Consider the following 25,736-nt stretch of genomic DNA (forward strand, 5'->3'; position numbering starts at 1 on the left):
AACCGATTTGCGTTTTCAAAGTGTGTCAGTGTATATGTTAAATAGTCCCATTTCTTTTGTTGTTAAAAAATTGTTTTGTTTAACGACACCACTGGAGCACATTGATTATTAATCATCGGCTATTGGATGTCAAACATTTGGTAATTCTGACTTGTAGTCATCAGAGGAAAACCGTTACATTTTCCCTAATGCAGCAAGGCATCTTTTATATGCATTTTCCCACAGACAGGATAGCACATACCACGACCTTTGTCCAGTTGTGGTGCACTGGTTGGACTTTTGTTGTGGAGTATATGACAATGTCTGTATTATATCGTTGTAAGGGGTGAGCAAACCTCGGCTGTTTCGTGGTGAATCGACTCCACTACCGTCTGCCCGCTTGGTGAGCACAAACTGTATGTTACCGGACAGCACTAGCCAATACCATCGCAGTCTGACTCTGATGGCCATGCAGTGGGGGCAGTTCCTGGACCACGACATCACGGCGACACCCGAATTTGATGGTAAGTGTTGTATTATGCACAGATATAGAGAATACCACATGAGTGGCCGTCGAATACCATTTATTTTACAACGACTTGTTTAAAAACAAATCTCACACATAATAAGCGAAAGTGAGTTGGATACATTTTTAAACAGTTTTATATTTTTAACCAACGAGTTGTAAGATAAATGGTATCTATCAGACACGAATGTACTATACTATTTCTCAAATATCCTCGAAAACCAGGTTTAAAATAAATTGTAACGTCTTTTCCAACTAAAACTTATTTACAGTACACGTGCGACAGTTTTTACAGGATAATAAACTAGCTTCCATTTCATATCATGTTCATGTTCCAAGTGAAATAATGTTCAGCTGTCACGAGCTTTAGCAAGTGGGACAATGAAGATTATTTCACGAGAGACATAAACATAATACGAAATGGTAGGGAGTTTAATATCCTATTTATTACACATAATCGATCTTAATTTATATCACTCAACTCGTTTGGTTTACGTTCCTGTAAGTTGTATTGCGCCAATCGATGACGTCACGAACTGTTACGTCCCACTTGCCGTTCCAGTGGGAGGTATCAATGATATGTACCAAGATATTTTTAACCATATGGGTAATAAAACTTCACAGGGCAATCGGCTACAAGTTAAATTACATGTCACAAGGCAAGCATTTTTGGTCATTTATAGATGTAATAGTAAAGTTATCGTGACAGGATCATCACCATGGAGCAAAACCCACACGTTTCAAAAGTTATCTCCACCACCATCCGTTGTTGACGATATTCATCTACAATGGGCATCTCCTGCACGGGTGTGTTTGAAAATATCAATATCTCAGCACGTGCATATTAATCATCCTTCATGGCAACACCTGAACTAGCTTGACTGACACCAAAGTGAAAATACATTTTATTCGTATATATTAGCATATATAACAGAGGGGAAAATGCACTTCTGTCTTTAATATCGCTTACGTTTGGGTTAATCTACACATCTGTAACACATATCGATAAAGTTACAATAGACAAATATCTGTAACGTTGAAACGATGAAATACCCTTAAAAATAGACTAGTAGAGCTCGTCTATATAAACGTGCGTTTAAAAAAACAAACAAAAAAAAAAAAAAAAAAAATGCAAATTGTGGTATTAGAAACAACAGGATGACCAGAAACACTTCAGTTGTACGGAAATGGATAGTCTGAACAATAAAATATAAAACTAGATAAAATATAAGTATTGGGCTGCTTTTAAGTATGTCTGTAATAATAATATGTTTGTATGTTACAGAACCAACGGATTGTTGTTCGAGTCTACGTGGCGCCGTGCATAGCCATTATTATACACGGTAAGAGTATATACTGAACAACAAAAGAAACGCCAATATTAATTTTTTCTTCTTTATTTTCAATTATTTATTTTGAATCTCATCAGCCTTTCTATCTGTTAAAATTATCATTGTCTTGCGAACATGTTAGGACCATTTTGATAAGTAACCGAATTAATTTTATCATGAAAAACGTCTCTCTCTCTCTCTCTCTCTCTCTCTCTCTCTCTCTCTCTCTCTCTCTCTCTCTCTCTCTCTCTTCTCTATCTATATATATATATATATATATATATATATGAATATCTGTCCAAATGTCCGTCTAGCCCTCTACAGTCAGAGTACTCGGTCTAACGGTAATGTAAATATTTTTCAACTAGATACAAATGGTATGTTTAACCAAAACAGAGCACTTAGGTAAGGGAGGGACAATGCCTTGCTTAGTAGGGGACTAAGAACGGCTCTGGTGATTTTAGCATGTTTTTACGTATATTGTCCGAAAGATAACGCATGTCAAATAATATTATGATGTTGATTTTAATAATTAATCCACAGACCACGTTTTATGATGTGGAATTTCCCGGCTTTTACAGTCTTCACTAAACACCAACATAACTTGCCAACTCTTCTTGGCTTTAATAATGTATGTTTACTAAAACAAATATGCTAATTTCAGTGGACCGTGCTTTCCAATTCCCATCCCTGCCAGAGATAGACATTTCCGGATTCGTTGTATGGAGTTCAGACGGTCCATGCCTACTAAGACAACGGGTAAGATCAAATAACTTACAAGCTAGTGAGGTAAAATAAGTATAAAGTGGTAGAGTGAAATAAATTACAAATGCAGGGAGGGTTGTTTTTTATTGTGGTTCTGATTGTGTTCTGGGTTTCTAAACTAAATTCAAATTTCGGTCTTGGGAGTGCAGTGTGCGATTTTAGCTTTAAAAAATTTAAGTGTCACAAGGATTCCCTGTCTCCCTGTTTGCCAATTTTTAGAGCCCGCCATTAACCCAGCGACCCTGCCGTGTGTCTCCAGTAGAACAGAATATACACTAAATGTTTTGCATGATACCATGGGAAAGATAGCTGTTCAAGACTGTGGTTTCCCATGATTTTGAGATATATGTTGACGATGTCATTTCGAAGAATCAATGTAATTTGTACAAATAATGTTTACGAGCTATGTGGGCTCGTATGCTAGCCAAGCTAGAGAGTCCTACGTGATTTATGCGAGCTATGTGGACTCGTATGCTAGCCAAGCTAGAAAGTCCTACGTGATTTATGCGAGCTATGTGGACTCGTATGCTAGCCAAGCTAGAGAGTCCTACGTGATTTATGCGAGCTATGTGGACTCGTATGCTAGCCAAGCTAGAGAGTCCTACGTGATTTATGCGAGCTATGTGGACTCGTATGCTAGCCAAGCTAGAGAGTCCTACGTGATTTATGCGAGCTATGTGGACTCGTATGCTAGCCAAGCTAGAGAATCCTACGTGATTTATGCGAGCCTAGGGCTCCTGGACTCTCCTCAAAATCATACACTGGACAGGATCATATGATGTGACTTGAATAACTAAAATACATTATTAATAATTTATGCGTTTTAATTGCACAGATGTTTCACGTAGCCTACTCTTTGTGTGTGTCTGTGTGTTTTGTCTGTGTGTGTGTGTGTGTGTGTGTGTGTGTCTCTCTCTCTCTCTCTCTCTCTCTCTCTCTCTCTCTCTCTCTCTCTCTCTCTCTCTCTCTCTCTCTCTCTCTCTCTCTCTCTCTCTCTCTCTCTCTCTCTCTCTCTCTCTGTGTGTGTGTGTGTATGTGTTTATGCTTACATTCAGTTTAGCCAGCGACAGTTATTGGTGGTTTTTTAAAAATTGGGGGGGGGGGGGTATTGTTGGGGAAGATATCAATTATAAAACAATCCTTACTGTAATGGTCCATTGTTAATAACCTTTGCTGCATGTGTGTACTTGTATTTATTTTAATACGTAGGTCGTCGAGAACAAGTGAATGTAATCACCTCCTACATTGACGGCTCACAGATATACGGATCCAACGACGAGGAAATTACTCAGCTCAGACTACATAAAAATGGTAATCATAGCGGTCTTCTTCTAAAGACGGGAGATTTTACAATCATTTTTAAAGCGACTGACATCTGTTCTCGAGCTACTTACCTTTCCTGTATAGCATAAAATTCATTTGGAATTTCTAAAAAACACCAGGATTTCCAGAAACGTGATATTCCATTTACCAAAATGTATCATAATTATACTGCGTTGTGGCTATTCAGTTTGTAGTATATGGGCCAAGGTAATAAGAAATGCATGGGTTTTATGGGGGGTTTCTTGTGTGTCACTCTGTGTGTGTGTGTGTCACTGTGTGTGTGTGTGTGTGTGTGTGTGTCACTGTGTGTGTGTGTGTGTGTGTGTGTGTGTGTGTCACTGTGTGTGTCACTGTGTGTGTGTATGTATATGTGTTTATTTTTCGATGGATGAGGGGTTGGGGTTTTTGTTTTGTTTTGTTTTATTCTTGTTTGTTTGTTTGTTGTTGTTGTTGTTGTTTTTGTTGTTGTTTTGTTGTTGTTTTTTGGGGTCACTGGGTGTTTGTGTGTGGGGTCACTTGTGTGTGTGTCACTCTGTGTGTGCAATGTTGTGTGTTTTGGGGTGTTTTTTTGTGGGGTTCGATTTGGGGTGGGTGGGGTGTGGGGATGTTGTTATTGTTGTGTTGTCTTTTATCCAAAAAAAAAAAAAGAAAAAAGAAAAAGGAATTTCTTATAATGCAGTTTACATTTATGGTGTTGTACTGTTTTCGAAGATGTTTGCTTTGTTTCAGGACTCCTCCGCACCTCCACCTTTAACCTGTTACCGAAGACGACCCGGTTCCACAGGCCGTGCGTGGAAAACATCACCAACTTCTGTTTTAACTCAGGTAACATTCGTCGACAAACCAAACCTTTCTAAGAAAGAAAACGAAAGGAATGTTTGTTCATCTGTAGCTCAAATCATTTTAACTACGGCTATTTGTTGTCTAAGAAATCGTTAGTTTGATACTTTGGAGAGAGAGTTGGATAGAGAAACAGAGAGAGAGAGAGAGAGAGAGAGAGAGAGGGGCAGAGCCAGAGAAACACAGAGAGAGAGGAGAGGAGCACAGAGAGACACGTAAAGCGTTACACAAACACTGGCGTAGTCAGGATGTTATATTGGGAGGGGGGGGGGGGGGTGGGGGGGGGGCAATGTATGTATGTATAATTTTATTAAATTTATACAACAAAAAAGAAAACAAGGTTTGATTAGGGGGCGTTGGCCCAGTTGGCCCCCCTCGCTACCCCACTGTATAGAAACACATAGAGAGATATATACACTGTGCTCGTTACTTTGAGTTAACGCTCGCAGTTATCAACCAACAGGCAAACAGTTAAAAGACCCTTGGCTGAACGTGAAAGATGTAAACAATTTGTGATATATGACTGCGCACCCATAAATAAATTATATATCGAAATATCGATAGCAAGTGCGATATCACGACTATTTAATTGGGGTGAATAAAGTACTTCTCGGGACAAATTAAATGTCAATATTTTATTGAGCTATTTAGTGGGCCATCTGCCGTGGGAGCCCTCTGATGTTTAGACATTAGTTACATCAATGGCGCACAACACTAGCCAACCAATGAAAACTCTCCCTTATGCATTACATACTCTGTCTCATACATTTGCTTGTGCATATCCCAATAACGTCACACATTAACTGGTCAATCACTGATTTATGTATTAATTATTGCTTAATAATGATTACCCCAGTGCAGAGATTGAACATGTGAATAACAAAACCATTAACATTGTTAAAACCGTATCTCTGCACAGGGCGTTTTGTCAATGCCAGTGAATTCATGAAATCCTGTGTATGTTTTTTTAAAGCTTGTTTTGTTTAACGACACCACTAGAGCACATTGATTTATTAATCATCGGCTATTTGATGTCAAACATATGGTCATTTTGACACAGTTATAGAGAGGAAACCGCTACATTTGTTTTATTAGTAGTAAAGGATCATTTATATGCACCATCCCACAGAAAGGATAGCACATACCACGGACTTTGATATACCAGTCGTGGTGCGTTGGCTGGAACGAGAAATAACCCAACGGGCCCACCGACGGGGATCGATCCTAGACCGACCGCATATCAAGCGAGCGCTTTACCACGGGGCTACGTCCCGCCCCTCCTGTGTATGGAGTGATAAATAAAATATACAAACGTAGTGCATAACATCGTCACATTAAACCCTTCATTTAACGTATATATGCACCAGGAGTTAAACAGTGTTCCAGAAAAACGCTAATGTGAGATGAGCGGTCAGAAAATAGAGGATCTTCCGCTTTCCGCCCATGTCTAGCTGTCAGAAAACACGTGGTACCAAACCACTCTGACCATGATCTTAGATCGGCTATGACCACGTCTGGCGTGACAGAACTAATGCACCGCCCGCTCACTAGGTGGCGTTCGTTATCATGTCAAGACAAATGTGTACACAAATACAATTATTGCCTCCCCTTCCATCGTTCTTAAATGACTTTTAATGGTTGAGAAAACCATAAATATTACGTTTTAAAGACGTTTGAAAACGAAATCTTTTTTTAACAAACTATTTCAAATGAAAAAATATGTGTAAAGCACTTAATAAATATATGGTCTTCCATACAAGGTGTTCGAAAATATTTTCGAAAGGTAATATTGCTCGAAATAAAGACCACTCTGCGATAACAATACTAAATGGACGTTTTAAGCGTCGACACTATAGAATGGACTTTTAATCCACCAGTTTCACCAATCTAATATTACAACAATTATTTTATAATAGGCAGTATAATGAGTCGAACAAATACAATTTTGTAAAAACTAATGTTACAAAACATTACCGTAATTTCCCATAAACAGATGATATATTCAGACGGTGCATTATTAAAAACCCCATCCCTAGTGTAATTAGTTTCGTTAAATTGCATGGTTCATACATATTTAGAAAGTGCTTGAATTTGGGTGATTCTAATGAAAAACACTTACATTTGTTTTTATTTCTCATGGTGACATTGCAAGTGTGAACAAGAAGTTACGTCTGGTCTTGGTAAAGGGAAACACTCGTCTTATTAAGTATATATTAATCCTGATAGTTTAACGGCTAAAACAATGGCTGCGTCTACTAAATAAATAAAAAATAAAGTTTGTTTTGTATAACGACACAACTAGAGTCTACTAAAATGCATTTGTTTAAATTGTTATAGAAAACTCGTATCAAATATTTATAGATAAAATTGCGTAATGGTCCAAAAGCCTTACTTTAGCATTCCTCTAATAAGTATTAACCATTGCACCACGACTGGTATATCAAAGGCTCTGGTTGTTGCTTTCCTGTCTGTGGGATAGTGCACATAAAAGATCCCTTGCTAGTAATGGAAAAAAAATGTAACTGGTTTCCTCTCTAAGATTATATGTCAAAATATTTGACATTCAATAGCTGATGATTAAGAATAAATTAATGTGCACTTGTGGTGTCGTAAAAAGAAGAAAGAAAGAAAAAGAAAGAAAGAAAAGAAAGAAAAGAAAAAAAAAAAAGAAAAGAAAAAGAAAGAAAGAAAAAAAATAAAAAAGAAAGAAAGAAAAGAAAAGAAAAAGAAAGAAAGATAAAAAAAAAAAAAAAAATAAAGAGAAGAAAGAAAATCCTTCAACAAATGTATTTTTCACTTTGTTTTTGCTCAGGTGATGTTCGTATCAACGAATTCCCTGGACTTGCCTCTATGCACACGGTGTTCCACCGAGCACACAACCGATTCGCGTCCACCTTACAGGGCCTGAATCCCCACTGGGACGACGATACCTTGTTCCAGGAAAGCAGGAGAATCGTATCCGCTTTGCTGCAGCACATTACATACCACCAGTTCCTGCCCATAGTCCTGGGAGATCGCGGAATGACAAGACACGGACTGAACAAACGGTACCGTTACAGCCACAAAATAAATGCAGATATTTTTAACAGCTTCGCCACTGCCGCCTACCGGTTCGGCCACTCCATGATCACCCGCACGTTCAACACGCACGACAACCCAGAGCAGCTGATCGACAAGATGTACTTTAGACCACACTTCCTAACAGGGAACAGTGGAAAAGGAGTGGATGAGATCCTCAAAGGCATTTCCACGCGGCCTTGTCAAAGAGCGGACAAGTTTTTCTCTCCGGGGGTCTCCGATCACCTGTTCGAGGACTCTACAGCCAGTGGTCAGTCGTTTGACCTGGTCGCCAGGAATATCCAACGGGGCCGAGATCACGGACTTCCGTCGTACATGGAATTCTTTAAACTAGCCAACAGGGCTTATTTCGACACGTCGTTTTCCAACAGATTCGATTGGCGCAATTTTCTCCACAGGGATCTCACTAGGTTCCCGTTCAACCCGTTTAGCTTTAACCGAGGACACGCGCTGTTTAAGAGAAATGCTAGACGTACCACGAGGTTTTACAACTGGTCTTGGGATCCGTGGTTTAGACGATGGTATCGCAATACTCCTAGGCTTGGGTTCACAAACATATACAGAAGGCACAACTTACAAGCGCTGCTTACCCAAAGGTGTTTGTCAGCGTACAGGTAAGTTTCTTATTTTCGTTCAAGGCTACATGTGTGATGCTATTTCTTACACTCCATCTAACATAATTCGTAAGGAAGCCAGCAGGAGAATCGTGTCCATTCACTGCAAACAATTAATACATTTTACAACTGAAGACTCACGTAAAGTAATATTTTACTGCTAAATAGAGAATAATACATGAGTGGCCGTTAAATACAATTTATCTCACAACGAGTTGTTTTAAAATGTATCTAACAAACAAAAGCGAGTTTGATAAGTTTTTAAACAACAAGTTGTGAGATAAATGGTATCTAACGGACACGAATGTATTATTCTATTTCTTACATATCCTCAAAAACCAGGTTTTAAGCAAAATTTAACATCTTTTTCTACTAAAAGATAGTTATAATCCTTTGCACTTGTAGCTGACTTATGCGTCACAGACACATGATTGTCAGGTTAACTACACAGTGTAATCGAATTCGTGTTGTTTTCCATTGGATATATGGCACTGGTGACCTGGTCATCACACCTAGGAGCAGCCAGTCGTATGTCTTGAAATTGTTAACACACATACATCCAGTCAGCCTATTTACTGCCCATCGACAAACATCGATCCTAGACCGACAGTGCATTAGATGAGCGCTTTAACACTGGGCTACGCCAAGTCATGCCCCATCGTTTGTATTTGAAATATCCCAGATCAAACTACATTTAATTTCATTTGAACTTATTTCCGTGCTTATATCCAATTAAGTTTCAAGCACGCTGTCTTGGGCAAACACCTCAGCTATCTGGGTTGTCTTGTCTGTCCAGGACAGTGGATTAGTTGTTAGTTGTTAGAGGTTAGTAAGAAAGAAGAGGGTGTAGTGGTCTTACAACCACCCATTGAGTCGTTAAAACGTTCTCAGGGTGGGAGCCGGTACCGGGCTGCAAACCCTGTACCTACCATTCTTATGTCCGATTGCTTAATCACGACTCCACCGAGGCCGGTGTCTGTAACGAATGCAATTCAATCTGAATACGCGGGGAGTCCTAGACAAAGCGACTGGCCATGCCAGAAGCAGGGTACAGGGAAGTCGTGCCTGAACCTTGATTGGATATGGACATGAAAGCAATGTTTGGCTTTGGATTTGGTTTACATTCAAAATGTTTTATGGTAAATATTTGGAGGCTATATCTACTAAATACTGACCAAAATGATTGCTATTAATGAATGAATGAATGAATGAACGTTTAACGACATGATTACTATTAATGCAATTCCATATTGGTTTTTTTGTTTGGTTTTTTATTGTTCTTTTTTTAATTGCCAGCCCCTTGTTTACAATTAGAACAACACATGCCAAGGGTAAAACATGGGTTGTGTACATAAAAATAATAAAACAACATAATATAATACTTTAGGGTACTGGCTTCCAAACCCCACACCACTTTCATCCTTTAACATTCTATGAACGACGAACATAAATATTTAAAATACGCACATGATATATATATATATATATATACATTATTAATGCGTGGACCGCTGGGAACAAGACGATGCACAAGGAAAGTTACAAAAATTAGGTCTGTTCAAAGAGAGAATAATACACTGACCACTTGGTGAAGAATTTATTAAGATTGTTCTTACTAAGATAAATACATTTTTCTACTTTATATCTTTGTTTAGCTTCGTTTTGGAATAAATAGGAAATATTTAGTTTCGTATAATATTTAATTGGACCCTTTGCATTTAACATTTATATATAAAATATTTAGCTAATAATAGTAGCAGGTCAAAAACATTATCTGTTTTAATATTTTCTTTACATCCAAATATCACTAGCTCAAGAGAAAGCTTTAAATTACATATATGCTTACATGAGTTTGATAACCAATTTAAATTAATCATTCCAAAGTTCTGAACAATTTCACATTCCCAAAATAAATGCACTATACATTCTTTTCCTTCATGACAAAACGTACACGTTTTTCTGTCAATTAATTTTAATTTATATGCAAAACTATTAGTAGTTAATATGCTATGAAGAATTCTATATTGGAACCATATAAGTTTTATTTCTTGCGTGGTTACAAATGGTTTTAAATAAATAGTGTGCCAATTAAGGTCTGAAATAAAATAATTTTGCCATTTTGGTATTGCAGAATTGGGCTTTTCAGAAGTTACAAGTGTGTAATAATATAGTTTCGAGCCATTTCTGATAGAACAAAGTTTTCGTTGAACGGGAGAATCATCTAAAGGAATCTGTTTAATAACTACTAGTATTACATTTTGTCTCTCATCATTTTAGACGAAGTGACTGACTTGACGGCTGTGGTGGCAGTACTCGTGATGGGTGCCACTGGTGGGGCAGGATATGCTCACTTTTCGCTAACACCTGATGTAAACGCTGTTTTAACGGTGATTTATGAGTGCATGCCATCACAGCTATATTTAATCAAAAGAGATTGGTCCTGTACTAGTTTATTTTAGTAAACTATTCTGGGAGTGGCAGTCCTCTTTGTGTCGGTTAAAAAGGGTGTATTGTCCAGTAAAGGATATCCTTGAGAGTGGCTATCCTCCTATACACGAGGCACTAGATAGAGATTCATGGAATCAACCACTATTTTGCCAAATGCCCATTTGTGGGCCTCAAACCGGCCTCGATGGTGTCGTAGTTAAGTCATCGGACATAAGGCTGATAGGTACAGGGTTCGCAGCCCGGTACCGGCTCCCACCCGGAGAACGTTTTAACGACTCAATGGGTAGGTGTAAGACCACTACACCCTCTTATCTCTCACTAACCACTAACAACTAACCCACTGTCCTGCACAGATAGCTGCGGTGTGTTCCCAGGACAGCATGTTTGAACCTTAACTGGATATAAGCACCGAAAGTAAGTAGAAATGAAAATGCAGGCCTCAGAGAACTGAATATTTGCGTAAACCATTTATCGGTTACGCCAAAATAAATTCAGGTAACCCGTTTTCTTTTCGCAATGTTCAGAGGCCTAATTTGACTCTGTAGTGTGCACAAATACAGTCTTGGTCGCAGTTAACTGTTTTATCGTTCGGATTTGGTACGTATGGGGAAATTGCTTGGTTTATTACCACTGTCAGGGTGGCTTCTGAGAAACAAGTTATCCCTATTGTTGGGGCGAGACGTAGCCCATTGGTAAAGCGCTCGTTTGATGCGCGGTCGGTTTGGGATCGATCCCCGTCGGTGGGCCCATTGGACTATTTCTCGATCCAGCCAGTGCACGACGACTGGTACATCAAAGGCCGTGGTATGTGCTATCCTGTCTATGGGATGGTGCATATTGCTGCTAATCGAAAAGAGTATCCCATGAAGTGACGACAGCGGGTTTCCTAACTCGATATCTGTGTGGTCCTTAACCATATATACCAGCTATATTTTGTCATTAGAAGCACCATAACACAGACAGGATAGCACATACCACTGCCTTTGATATATCAGTCGTTGTGCACTGGCTGGAACGAGAAATAGCTCAATGAGTATCGAACCTAGACTGACAGCACATCAAGTGAGCGCTTTACCACTGGGCTACACCCTGACCCTCATAGGAACAAGTTATCCCTATTGTTAAAAACAGCGGTTGTTATACAGTATATGATAACGTTACAATTGTGTTGTGGCTGTCACAGGTCATTGTATTACTTGTCTTTTCAGGAATAATATCGACGATGTGGACGTGTTCGTGGGAGGGATGTCTGAACCCGCCGTCGATGGTGGCCTCGTCGGTACGACGTTCGCCTACATTCTGGCCAAACAGTTCTACAACCTGAAGAATGGCGACAGATTCTGGTATGAGTCCGAGGATGAAAACGTCTGCTTTTCACCAGGTGAATAACTGTGTCATGAACGCAGACGTTAAACATGCCGTTCTGACTATACTTAAGATGGGCTTATTATTATTATTATTTTAATTTTTAAAAAAGTTATTATTATTATTATTATACATCATTATGCACATGTATCATGTATATGTCTAATTATGTAATCATTTCAACGAGCTACGAGACAATACCGTTTATCTTGTACGAGTAAATTGATGTTCCTCTCGAGCCTTTGGTGAGGGAAGGACAACATCAATTCGCGAGTGCAAGATAAACGGTATTGCTCAGTAGCGAGTTGGGTATTCTATTTATTACCCATTATCAATCTTTATCATTTGATGGAAGATTTTTAAACGATATTGTTATTGAAAACAAGTTTGCAAGTTGAGAACTAGAGACAGTGACGTAGATATTGTATATTACAGATATCACTATATAGTATAACAAAAAAAACCCACCCCACCTCTATATTCGTAGTCTATTTTACTTAATATAACTGTAAGAATTTGATCATACTTCAGGCCTATAGAATCCGGGAGATGTAGTCTGCGCCTCCACTCCTTGGGCGTTTACTTTTTGTCCTACAATATTATATAAACCACAAACAAATGTGCTTGTGATCCCTCCGCCACTACAGCACGCTACACCCCTAACATATAGTTCCTACGGTACTATTTTCACCTATGTTCATATTCTGTTCATACATGTGTATTACTACTATTTGACCTAGCTCAACTACGCGAGATAAAGAAAGTGAAGCTGTCCAGGATCATGTGTGACAACACTGCCATTAAAGCCCTTCAGTCCGATATATTCTCACAGCCATCATTCAGGTAAGTCTTGAACATAAATATTATTTCAATAGCTTTTTTGGTTTGTTTGGGTCATAGGCTTACGGGTATCCCATTTTCGTAGGGGCAGGCTGGCTTTTGCCCGAATTAAACGAAAATGCACATCTGTTCATATTAGCATTACTACCAAACAGCTATATGAGGTTGCCAACGAATCATTAATAATTTTTACATGGATTCCAACTAATTTTGAGGGTACAGTGATGGAAATACATGGCATAAAGGTCTCAAGTTAGAACATTTTCCCCGAATATCTGTATAAATTTCTCCCGAATTTGAGGTTTTGGGAGACTCCTTTCCTTTTTTCCATTTTCTTTTCTTCTTTTTTTTCTTTTCTTTTCTTTTCTGACACTGACACACACACCCCTGGATCCTCCAGTGATATGTAATTAAACTCTATTTTCTATTGTTTTACAGCAATCCAATAGTTTCGTGTGACAGCAGTGCCATTCCTGAATTGGACCTCTCAGCGTGGCGAGATGTACCTTAGTAAATGTTAGCCAAGTCATTGGGCAAATGGACAAACCTACATGCGTGGGCCTGTTAAAGACACCATGTCACCATTCCCCATCTCGTTATTTTGTGTAGCAACTTAATATAAATAGTCTGGTTTAGGAAATCGGTCTTCGGTGAATACAGAAAAACACAGAAATTATGTCTTTTCAAATCTTTCTTTGATGGTTACAAATAGGTGACCTATGTAGCATTTAAATAAGCCAGTGATTGGAAGTTACGTGTTATTGTTATTACTAATATAAATGACAACAACTGTGCAGATAGACAGATATTTTATTTGAGTCTCACATGCACACAATAATAAAATATAAAACCCAATATAAAAGTACATAAGCCATTCCTTACAGGAATTATGGGAGACTATCAGTAATAATAATATAAGAAATGAACGGCCATATTATTAGTGCATGTGCATGTGTAATGTTATATGACAACAGAATGAGGCTGTGTTTTGGTGTAAGGGTGGATAACTCACACTTTTAGTGGTCGGTCTACAATGGGTTTGATTTTTTGCATTGTAGTTACTAAGGGACTGTACCTTATAGAGATAGAAGTTACGTGGTTCTCTCGATATTGTAGTATTTTTCACAGAATTTATTCGGACATAGAAAATTAATTTTAAATCATTTAAAAAATGGTACAACAATGAATTGTTTCAAACGAAACTAACGAGCGAACTAACGAACGAATATATATATATATATAAATTGAAAAGTTAATGAAAGTATAATCAGAAAGGGAACTGGTTTAGGAAGGATAACTGTCTAAACAGTTTAATAATTCCCAAAATAACACATTTATTTATATCGTTACCAAATCAAAGTGAAATACTGCTAAAATATTTATATAATTATTTATGTAAGAAATTATATACAAGCGCTAAATTGGATGGATTTCACGAATGTTTATACATATGCCAATGTGGATTAATCTGTTAAAAATCTACCTGGCTTATATTTTCTCTGTTTTATTTCCAGCTTCACTGGTAATCCCATAGATATTTTATGTATCCATGTTCATTATTACTATAACATACAATATGTATCCATATTATATACATATCGCATCAGAAGCGGGGGGGGGGGGGGGGGGGGGATATGGGACGTTGTAACATGAATGTAAGGTAGTGGTTTCAGGACCATAACCCTGACATTATCATATTTGTTTCTGGGGTCAATCACTTTATTTTTTTATAAACAACGTGTATTGTAATTGTTTCATTCCATTAAAACAACTGCGACCAAATAAAAAGTCCTGCACAGTTGACGTCATCAGCTCTCACAATACAAGACCTGACTGTATAATGCATAGATTGGTGGTAATGAAACATCAAGAATTATTTTTAAAACCAAGCTGCATATTTGTACATGTACACGTATTACATGAAGGCTGTACATAGTATCATTACCCCAGCGGGCAGTCATAACCGGAGAAATAAAAATCATAATTTCTCACACATGTCTAACGGGTCATTTAATTAGGTAGTTCAGTTCAGTGTAACCAATGAACGGGCACGTACTAAATCAGATGTAACATGCAATTAACCTTGACCAAGCTGTAGAAGTAGTCGTAATTTCTGGAAACTGCCAGATGTCTTATCAATATAAACGAAATCTCGATTAACGAAGGACGATGATAGATGGGTTTATCAGCACCTTTTCATTTCAATTAAATAATTTAGTTGGAGAAAATTATTTTACACACTGAACACGGATGAAAGAAAACTGTATATATTCACACGGTTTTGGTTTTGTTATAGTCTGTAAATGATCGGCACAGAACAGTTAATGTCGACTGAATAAAAGTATCCAGGCTGGAGGTACTACACTGAATATCAAATTTATTACTATGTATTATCAAGCTTAAGTCCCTCGTGAAATAACTTTCGTTTATCACTCGCTATCTTTTTAAAACCAAGCTGCGTCTTTGTACGTGTATTACATGATGGCTTACATGTCCTATGTCAAAGCTGAAACTACAATATTTCGTTATTTTTACATTTATTTGTAATAAATCATTATAAATTAATTACGCATAATCTTTCCATAATTAACTTTAGAATAATAATTTTAAAAGTCTTGCACTGGACGACGAGGGGTTTCCCGAATAATTTGTGGCTAAATATAGCATGGTCACCATCTTTGTTTCTTTTGTCAGTTGACTGCAAAGAATTCTAGGTAAACTGTGTGTGTTGAATGTGTACGCATAAAACAGTGGCGTCACTAGTTAATGCGTGTGACACACTCGAGACCCCCCTCCCCCCAAAAAAAAAGAAAAAAAAAAGAAGAAGAAAAAAAAAAAAGGTTTCTACTAGTAAATGGAATTATTTGGTTGTAATTTTTATAGGCATATATATTTATGAAGGTATAAACTTTATGTCTCAGACAATTTTTTTTTTTTAAATGTGCATATTCAGAGCAAGCTGTTATAGCGGACGCCTAACCTATGCCACTGGGGACTTACTTTTGTAATATGCAGTAACTTGTTTAATACCCACTGTTTAATACGGTTGATACCACCGAATGTAATAGCATAGAGGTGTACGTCTCCATGTATAGCTATATATGACTATATATATTTTTTTAGCTTCTGCTGTAATAAAAAGAACAAAAATAAATTGGATTGGAAATATATTTATTTATTTTGACTTCTTGCTGTGTTGTCTTACAAGATCTTGTGTAAATGTAAGAATAGGGTGGGTGGGTGAGTTGTTTATTTGTTCTAAAACACTTGTACTTGTTCCAGATACTGTAACTTTAACATCTGCTTGATGGGTCGGAACATAGCCCAGTTGTAAAGCGTTTCGTCTGATGCGCGGTCGGTCTAGGATCGATCAATTCCCCGTCGGTGGAACCAATGGCCAATTTCTCGTTCCGGCCGTGGTATGTGTTATTCTGTCTTGGGATGGTGCATATAAAAAATATTTTGCTGCTAATGGAAAGAATGTAGCGGGTTTCCTCTCTTAAGACTATATGTAAAAAATTGCCAAATGTTTGACATCCAATAGCCGAAGATTAACAAATCAATATGTTCTAGCGGTGTCGTTAAACAAAACAAACTTTTTACTCTAATATCTGATTAAGTATCCAACTACTAGTAATTATTCTGGAAAGTACAGGGTTTGTTCTTTTAGCGTTATTCTCCTGTTTTCCAATACGTGGATGGCCAATTCAGAAATAAAATAATGTGAACACATTCAGATCACATGTGCTCGATTACCGGATGATAAAAATAAACTACACGTTTTTCCAGATTATGAAATTATCAATAAAAACGTAGAAGTCACCAACTAATCAAAATGTTACCGAACTAATTATTAATGCATATTTGTCGATGTCATTATATCGGCCATTGCGTATAATTATTATGACATTGACATTGACAAAGTATATGCATTAATTCGGTAATATTTTAATTAGTTGGTGACTTTCACTTGCTTTATTGATGATTTCAGAATGTGGGAAAAAATTGTAGTTTATTTTTATCATCCGGTACTTGATCACCTGTGGTTCACACACACACACACACACACACACACACACACACACACACACACACACACACACTAATACTAATGTAATTATTATTACATTTTATTGTGAAGTATCATGCAGATGGATTATTTTGACTAGCATAATTTATGGAACTATGTCCGTGTGGTGCAATATTGCCATGGCGGTCCTTCGGTGACCCGTCAGCTGACCTCATATTGTGCGGATCACAGACAAGGCAGTCAGGTCTGTAAGTCTAGTAATGTGTTGCTTTCAAAACTAGCGCTCGAGGAATAATAATTCATCAACTAGCTCAAAATGTTTGTATGATACTCGTGTTCATTTACTAATCTCTATATACCTTAAACAAGTCATAGTGTAACATGCTGGTATGTCACAGTGTGACATACTGTGTTATATCCTACACAAGTCACAATGTGATATACTGTGTTATATTCTACACAAGTCACAGTGTGATACACTGTGTTATATTCTACACAAGACACAGTGTGATATACTGTGTTATATCCTACACAAGACACAGTGTGACATACTGTGTTATATCCTACACAAGTCACAGTGTGATATACTGTGTTATATCCTACACAAGTCACAGTGTGATATACTGTTATATTCTACACAAGTCACAGTGTGATATACTGTGTTATATCATAAATAATTCACAGTGTGGCATACTGTATTACATCATAAACAAGCCACAGTGTGACATACTGTGTTTTATCCTACACAAGTCACAGTGTGCCATACTGTGTTATATCATACACAAGTCACAGTGTGACATACTGTGTTTTATCCTACACAAGTCACAGTGTGCCATACTGTGTTATGTCATACACAAGTCACAGTGTGACATAATGTGTTCTATCCTACACAAGTCAGTCACAGTGTGACATAATGTGTTATATCATACACAAGTTACAGTGTGACATACTGTGCTATATCATTATATCATAAACAAGCCACAGTGTGACATACTGTGTTATATCCTACACAAGTCACAGTGTGACATACTGTGTTATATCCTACACAAGTCACAGTGTGACATACTGTGTTATATCCTACACAAATGATCATCGGGTCATGTAGTCGTCGTATCCCACAGGAGCAGAGTTCCTCACTCCTCGGCGAGCCACGTCATTGGCGCCTGTCCGCATCTCTTGTAAGGGAATGTTGTCTCTGCAAATGATAATAATAAATAAATAGTAGTAGTAGTAGTAGTAGTAGTAATAGTAGTAGAAATAGTTGTTGTTGTAGTAGTAGCAGCAGTAGTAGTAGGTGGTGGTGGTGGAGGTTATGGGTTTGAAATGTTTTGAAATTGGAGACTGCATTTCATGCACACAGGCAATTTTTAAACAGCAGTTCTCTTTTTATAATTCATTTAACATTAAAAAACCCATATATCCATTAATTTCCAATATTTTAGGGTACGTAGTTTTACACTCCGTGCCCCTTGTAAAAACGTTAATTATGTCTGATTATATCAGGAATGAAATGATCATGAATGTTACAAACTTTTAAAAACATATTGACATGATAGAAAACAAAAACCCATCACTTTTTTAAAGGCACTGTCCTCGCGTTATTGCCAGTGTAACACGTTTCAAACTAATAGAGTTTTTCGAAGAACTGGGATGACTTATCAAACACATTTTTTTCTTTAGAATATTAGCAGTGTAAATCTGGTTGATATAAAGATTTTCTTACACACCCGTTGGTGAGAACATCATTCGTTATTTTTGATAACACATGGTTGTTTACACACGTACGTTTGTTAACAATTGCAAGACACACGACTGGCTGCTCCTAGGTGATGACCAGGTCAGCAATGCCATACATCCAATGAAAAAAACAGCACGATCGAAATCGATTACACTGTGCCGTATAGTTAACCTGGCAATCATTTGTCTGTGACACGTAAGTTAGTGACTAGTGTATGGGCTATAAATAACCTTTAATCGAAAAAGATGTTAAAATTTGCTTAAAACCTGGTTTTTGAGGATATGTAAGAAATACAATAATACATTCGTGTCCGTAAGATACCGTTTATCTTACAACTCGTTGGTTAAAAACGTATGAAACTCACTTTCACTCGTTAGATACATTTTAAAACAACTCATTGTAAGATAAATGGTTTCTAACGGCCACTCATGTATTATTCTCTATTTAGCAACTCTAACTGCAATTTATCTCCAATAATTCGGTCAGTGTGTTAAGAAGTAAATATAATCCGAGTTACAAAACCCTGTCAACAATGTTCAGTGCAATACATACGCTACAAACGCGTCGTCATCACCGTCGTGGCCGAGATAGTCTGGCGGAAGACGGTAGTCTGGTGGTGGAGGGTGCGACGACGTCGACTCCTGCTCGCCACGTCGCCGTTTGTCTCTGAGAACGAGGTGGGAAAACAAGGGAGTATTAATTTCATGTTACAAAGAGGCTGCTCGCCACGTCGCCGTTTGTCTCTGAGAACGAGGTGGGAAAACAAGGGAGTATTAATTTCATGTTACAAAGAGGCTTCTAAAACAAACATGTATCACGTTAGACTAGCAAATGCATTATTTTAACATTTTTGTATTTATATTCCTATAAAGAAATATGACACGAAACACGATGATAACAATTATATATAAGTCGCACAAGACAACTTACAGTGGATGATGCTTTCGTTTTATTTATATTATATATAAATCACACAAGACAACTTATAGTGGATGATGCTTTCGTTTTATTTATATTTTATTTATAATCGACAACACAATTATATTTCAAGATGGTAATACATAAATGGACACGCTAATAGTAATAATAATTGCATCTACTGGACGGGATGTAGCCCGGTAGTAAAGCGCTCCCCTGTTACGCGATCAATCTAATTAAAATTAGCTTCATTGGTTAATTACTATTACATGTGGATCTAACAGCAGCCCGTTGGAGCTCATGTCCAGCTGACCTTTCATTCGACCAATCAAAACCTTACTTGTAATATCATGCCAGTGATTTGAAAAGAATTTGAAAACATTCGGGATTATGCCGAGGCTATACGAAATGATTCGGGTGAATTACGAAGTATGCCGGAAACTAATTTCAATATAAAATTTTATATAAAATTCGTTTCAAGACGGAAAAAAAACCCGTGATGGTATAGCCATAAAATCTTTTTATACTAGTATACAATCCAGAATTTATTACTGCACTCCCCCCCCCCCCCCTGGTTTTTTCAATGTTGAAATAGACCAACAAGTTCTCCTATTGCATAAATAGTCTCGCCCGATATTTTTAGAATTTGTATGCTCCCGAATAACGCTATGAAAGGCGAAGTGTAATTGGTCGATATTTAAATTGTTATTTATAGATGAAATGTCACCTGGACATGGAAGTCCACACAATGCTGTTAGATCTACTGGTAGAACAGTAGAGCTAATTTTAATCAGATTGGTACGCGATTGGTCTAGGATCGATTCCCGACTGTGATCACGCTGGTCTATTTCTCGTCCTAGCGGCAGCCAGTGTTCCATAAATGGTGTAACAAAAGCTGTGGTATGTACTATCCTGGCAGTGGGATGATGTATATAATAGATCCCTTGCTGCTAATCGAAAATAATAGCCCATGGAATAGCAGCAGCGGGTTTCCTCTTATATGATCTCTTTGGTATTTAACCATATGTCTGACGCCATATAGCCGTAATTAAAATGTACTGAGTGCGTCGTTAAATTTATTAAAACTAATAATAAATTATAAATAAATAAATAAATGATGATATCATATATATATATATATATATATATATATATATATATATATATATATACACACACACACACATACATATATACATACACATACATACATACATACATTACATACATTACATACATACATACATACATACATACATACATATAAATATACACTAACGGTTTTGGTCACATATGGTATAATCAAAATCTAGAAAATCGCAACACATTTATATCACTATTTAAACAGAGAATGACTGATCAATTTATCCAATCTATGTATGCTGTATTCAACAATTCTCCAAAATGTCTGTTATACAAATTCGTTGTTAATAATTATTGCTTACAACCTTATCTTCAGAAACCTATTGCCTTGAAATACAAACATATTTTGAGTAAATATAGATTATCTTCCCATAATCTCTTTATAGAAACGGGCAGATAACACAATATTAACAGGAATAATAGAATTTGTCGTCTGTACAATATGAATGTAGTAGAAGACGAATATCACTTTGTTTTAGTGTGTCCTTTCTTCAGTAACATAAGAGATAAATATATTAAACCTTTTTATTATAATAAACCATCAACATTTAAATTAACGCAACTACTGTCCAGCGACAATTCAAAACAGCTAATTAAATTGTGTAAGCATTTGAACACTGCTACCACGCATAGAACAGACACCATTGATACATGACATAGGTTATTATATTGTATATTATTGCTATGCATGCATTACCCATTTACTATAGAATTTTATCGATTGTAACCCGATGCTACATACCATTCCCCGCAGTGTGCACATTATATTATTATTATATATAAATATGTATGTATGCCTACAAAATGTATATTTTTTGGCAAAAATAAAATGTGTGTTTATACTCTGGGTCTCACCTCTGAAGAGTTCCGGGAGCTGATTGACAGGCGTCTCTGGGCCTGAAACCACGCCTATATATATGATCCCTATCCAGGGTCATGGACTCACTGCGGTTACCCATTAAGGGCGTGTCTCTCTTCTTTGACATCTGTCGGAGGGTGAGGGAAGCTCTTCTCACGGAGTCGTATCTGTTAAACTGTGGACTAAAACCAGACAACAGTACTAATACCGTATTATCACGAAATTAACACACTTTAAAACAAATATGAAATTATCTCTCCTCGTCTTCCCAGCCAACCCCTTTCAAAATATTAAGTCATTCATATTTCGCATAATCTAATAACATCTGATCATTGTAAAACATGACTGACTGATTTGTGTTCAATATAAAGGATGTTCGAAAATTTCAACAACACTTATAAGTAAACTATGAAATTACTGTAACATATAACATTAAGGTGGTTCTAAGTTATATATTATTAGGCCTAATTTAAAACTTTATTGTTTAAAATAATACATCTCTTCGTATTTTTCTTTACTGAGATTCCAAGATATTCTAATATTTATATTAAAAACATGCTTCAAAACCCCCCCAAAAATGTGTTAACAATACTCACTCATCAGCTTCATGTTTACGTTTCCTGAAAAAAAAGTTTAGTCTTACACTTTACACTTGAAAACGTTTTATGTGACAGAAAGCAATGCGTTGATAACCTGCAAACAGCGAACCAGCTTTGATACAAATTTCAACCTATCCAGTCTATATTTTCATTCATACAACTGATTAATATACACAAAAATAAAATTTAAACTACTCTTTTAAGCATAACTTAATACCAAAAAGCCAGTGCTTTACTACTGGGTCACATCTCCCCTCTCCCACCACATGCAAAATATAAGTCAGATAGTCAAAACTAGGTGATTCTTAATTAATTTTCAGGTTTATTATTTCTCGTTCCAGTCCGTGCACTACGACTGGTATATCAAATGCCATGGTATGTACTATCCTGTCTGTGGAATGGTGCATATAAAAGATCCCTTGCTACTAATCGAAAAATGTAGTGGGTTTCCTCTCTAAGACAATATGTCAAAATTACCAACTGTTTGACAACCAATAGCCGATGATTAATAAGTCAATGTGCTCTATTGGTGTCGTTAAACAAAACAAACTTTTTAACTCTAAGACAATATGTCAAAATGACCAAATGTTTGACAACCAATAGCCAATGATTAATAAATCAATGTGCTCTAGTTGTGTCGTTAAACAAAACAAACTTTTTAACTCTAAGACAATATGTCAAAATGACCATATGTTTGACAACCAATAGCCAATGATTAATAAATCAATGTGCTTTAGTGGTGTCGTTAAACAAAACAAACTCTACTACACAATATAGCCTATAAGAGAAAATTGTCAAATAGATAATTCTTTACACTAGTGAGTCGAATAACAACAAAATTGTGCACTTTTCGTTAAAAGTATAAACCTTTGCACATATATACCATGACCCATTACAAGTATTTTCAGATATGGACCCAAGTCAGCAGAGGATCTACAAATGTCTCCCACACCCTTTTAGATTTGTACTCTTTTAGTTAAAAGCATGAAACTTGACATATATATACCTTGACCCATTACAAACATGTTCAGATATAGACCCAAGTCAGCAGAGCCCCCTCGTGGCCATTGAAGATCTACAATTGCCCCTTATCCCCTATTAGTTGGGCGGCTATCAACAAAGTGTGCACTCTTGGTTAAAAGCATGAAACTTGGCACATATATATCTTGACCCATTACAAACATGTTCAGATATAGACTCAAGTCGGCAGAGCCCCCTCGTGGCTAGTGAAGATCTACAATTGCCCCTTATCCCCTATTAGTTGGGCGGCTATCAACAAAGTGTGCACTCTTGGTTAAAAGCATGAAACTTGGCACATATATACCTTGACCCATTACAAACATGTTCAGATATAGACCCAAGTCGGCAGAGCCCCCTCGTGGCTAGTGAAGATCTACAATTGCCCCTTATCCCCTATTAGCTGGGCGGTTATCAAGAAAGTGTGCACTCTTGGTTAAAAGCATTACGAGATGAAAAGTGAAGTTTAGACGTGCTGCTACCTTTTCGAGCCCGAGCAGCACATGAAAACTGCCAGTGAGAAGGCGAGGAGGACGCCCACTCCGCTGGGCACGACGACAGTGAGGAGGAAGTCGAGGAAGAGGTCCTCGCAGCGCCCATCCCCGCACTGGGTGGGCGGGCTGTAGTGGTGCCACACGGCCTGGGTAGACATTACAGCTGGAAACAGAGGAAAGGAATGTCTGTATATAGAGCATAATATTTATTTTATGAACTACAGAGAGACAGAGAATCAGAGAGAGAGAGAGAGAGAGAGAGAGAGAGAGAGAGAGAGAGAGAGAGAGAGAGAGAGAGAGAGAGAGAGAGACAGACCGACAGACAGAGAGACCGACAAACAGACCGACAGAAAGAGACTGACAGAGCAGGAACGATATCTGGAGTTAGGGCAGTCTTCAGTGAGATTGGGTGATGCAAGCTATATTTTTATCTTTATTTATATAGAGTAGGAAAACTTCCTGTACATTTTCGTCCATGAGTGTGTGTGTGTGTGTGTGTGTGTGTGTGTGTGTGTGTGTGTGTGTGTGTGTGTGTGTGACGCACTCGCTCGCTAGTTCCCACAGAAAAAAGCTCAAAGATGCAAATGTTTTCATCGATCCCCGTCGGAGGGTACATTGGGCTATTTCTTGTTCTAGCTAGTGCACCATGACTGGTATATCAAATGCCGTAGTACGAGCTATCCTGTATGTGGAAAGGTGCAATAAAAGATCCCTTGCTACAACTGAAAAAATGTAGCAGGCTTTCTCTCTAAGACTATATGTCAAAATTTCCAAATGTTTGACATCTAAATTCTAACAGCCGATGATGAATAAATCAATGTTCTCTACTAGAGAACATTGATTTATTCATCATCGGCTGTTAGAATTTAGATGTTAAACATTCTAGTTAAACAAAATAAAACAAACAAACCTTTCCACAGAAAATACTAACGAAGCTAAGAAGTCATACAGGAGTTCTTTCCCTTACATCACACAACTGACAAAATCCAAAACATTTACTAACTTTCCTTTTTACGAATATGTGGATTTACTATTTATATTTGTTTTGACAAAAATAATTAATGTTATATTACCGCTATGTTAATGCTTCAAACTTCAACAATTAAGAGAGAGAGAGAGAGAGAGCGAGAGAGAAAGAGAAAAAGATACAGGATATTGAGACCAACCATTGAGTTTCCTCTCAGAGAAAGTCAGCACTCGTTCACCGTTCAGTTCTTCTAAAGAAATTCCAGAAGTCGAAACTGTAAAGCTGTAACCTTGCTTCTGTAGATGTTCACCACGTCTGTGATGTGGTGTCCTAGGTTAACACATCTTGCGACATATTCAACATTCAACAGTGACCAGATCGAGCGAGAGAAAGACAAATCAAACTAACCGAAGTTCCTGTAAGTCTGGTTCCAGCTGGGCTAAATTACCATGGAGGAACGATTCTAAAAATAGAATGGATAGTACACCGCTTGTAATGGTTATTATATTTTCCCGGCCTTGATGGTGTAGTGGTCAAAAGATTGGACTTAAGGCTGGTAGATACTGGTTTCGTACCCCGGTATCAGATTCCACGCAAAGCGAGTTTAACGGCTTAGTAGACAGGTATAAGGCCATTACAGCGACTTCTCTTTCACTAGCCACTAACCATCGTCTCACTGCCATGGACAAACAGTCCAGATAACTGCCCGGACAGCGTGCTTCAACCTCAACTGAAAACCCCCCACGAAAAAATATTTTCTGGCTTATTTAGACGTTATTATTCAGAATTAAAAAAATGTTTCTAAATAAATATAAATAAATAAATAAATTAGCCCAGTAAAGCAACAATTTTATATTCAAAT

General features: G+C 37.4%; 2 protein-coding genes across 2 annotated transcripts; one reads left to right on the forward strand and one right to left on the reverse strand.

Annotated features, from left to right (window-relative positions):
* Nucleotides 1–333: 333 nt before the first annotated feature.
* On the forward strand, nt 334–15,953 carry LOC121384755 (peroxidasin homolog pxn-2-like). The gene is made up of 9 exons (XM_041515297.1): nt 334–503; nt 1,791–1,848; nt 2,501–2,595; nt 3,811–3,912; nt 4,654–4,749; nt 7,577–8,456; nt 12,113–12,285; nt 13,010–13,112; nt 13,548–15,953. The coding sequence occupies exons 1-9, from the start codon at nt 398–400 to the stop codon at nt 13,618–13,620; spliced, it is 1,686 nt and encodes a 561-aa protein (XP_041371231.1). The 5' UTR covers nt 334–397; the 3' UTR covers nt 13,621–15,953.
* A 1,222-nt stretch (nt 15,954–17,175) lies between these two features.
* On the reverse strand, nt 17,176–25,736 carry LOC121384376. Its single transcript, XM_041514748.1, has 6 exons — nt 25,074–25,736; nt 23,896–24,070; nt 22,394–22,417; nt 21,794–21,979; nt 19,430–19,543; nt 17,176–18,334 (listed from the first exon to the last, which is right to left on the reverse strand). Exons 2-6 carry the CDS (start codon nt 24,063–24,065, stop codon nt 18,229–18,231), a joined length of 600 nt encoding a protein of 199 aa, XP_041370682.1. The 5' UTR covers nt 24,066–24,070; nt 25,074–25,736; the 3' UTR covers nt 17,176–18,228.

This window comes from Gigantopelta aegis, chromosome 10 (genome assembly GCF_016097555.1).
Source record: "Gigantopelta aegis isolate Gae_Host chromosome 10, Gae_host_genome, whole genome shotgun sequence".
NCBI lineage: Eukaryota > Metazoa > Mollusca > Gastropoda > Neomphalida > Peltospiridae > Gigantopelta > Gigantopelta aegis.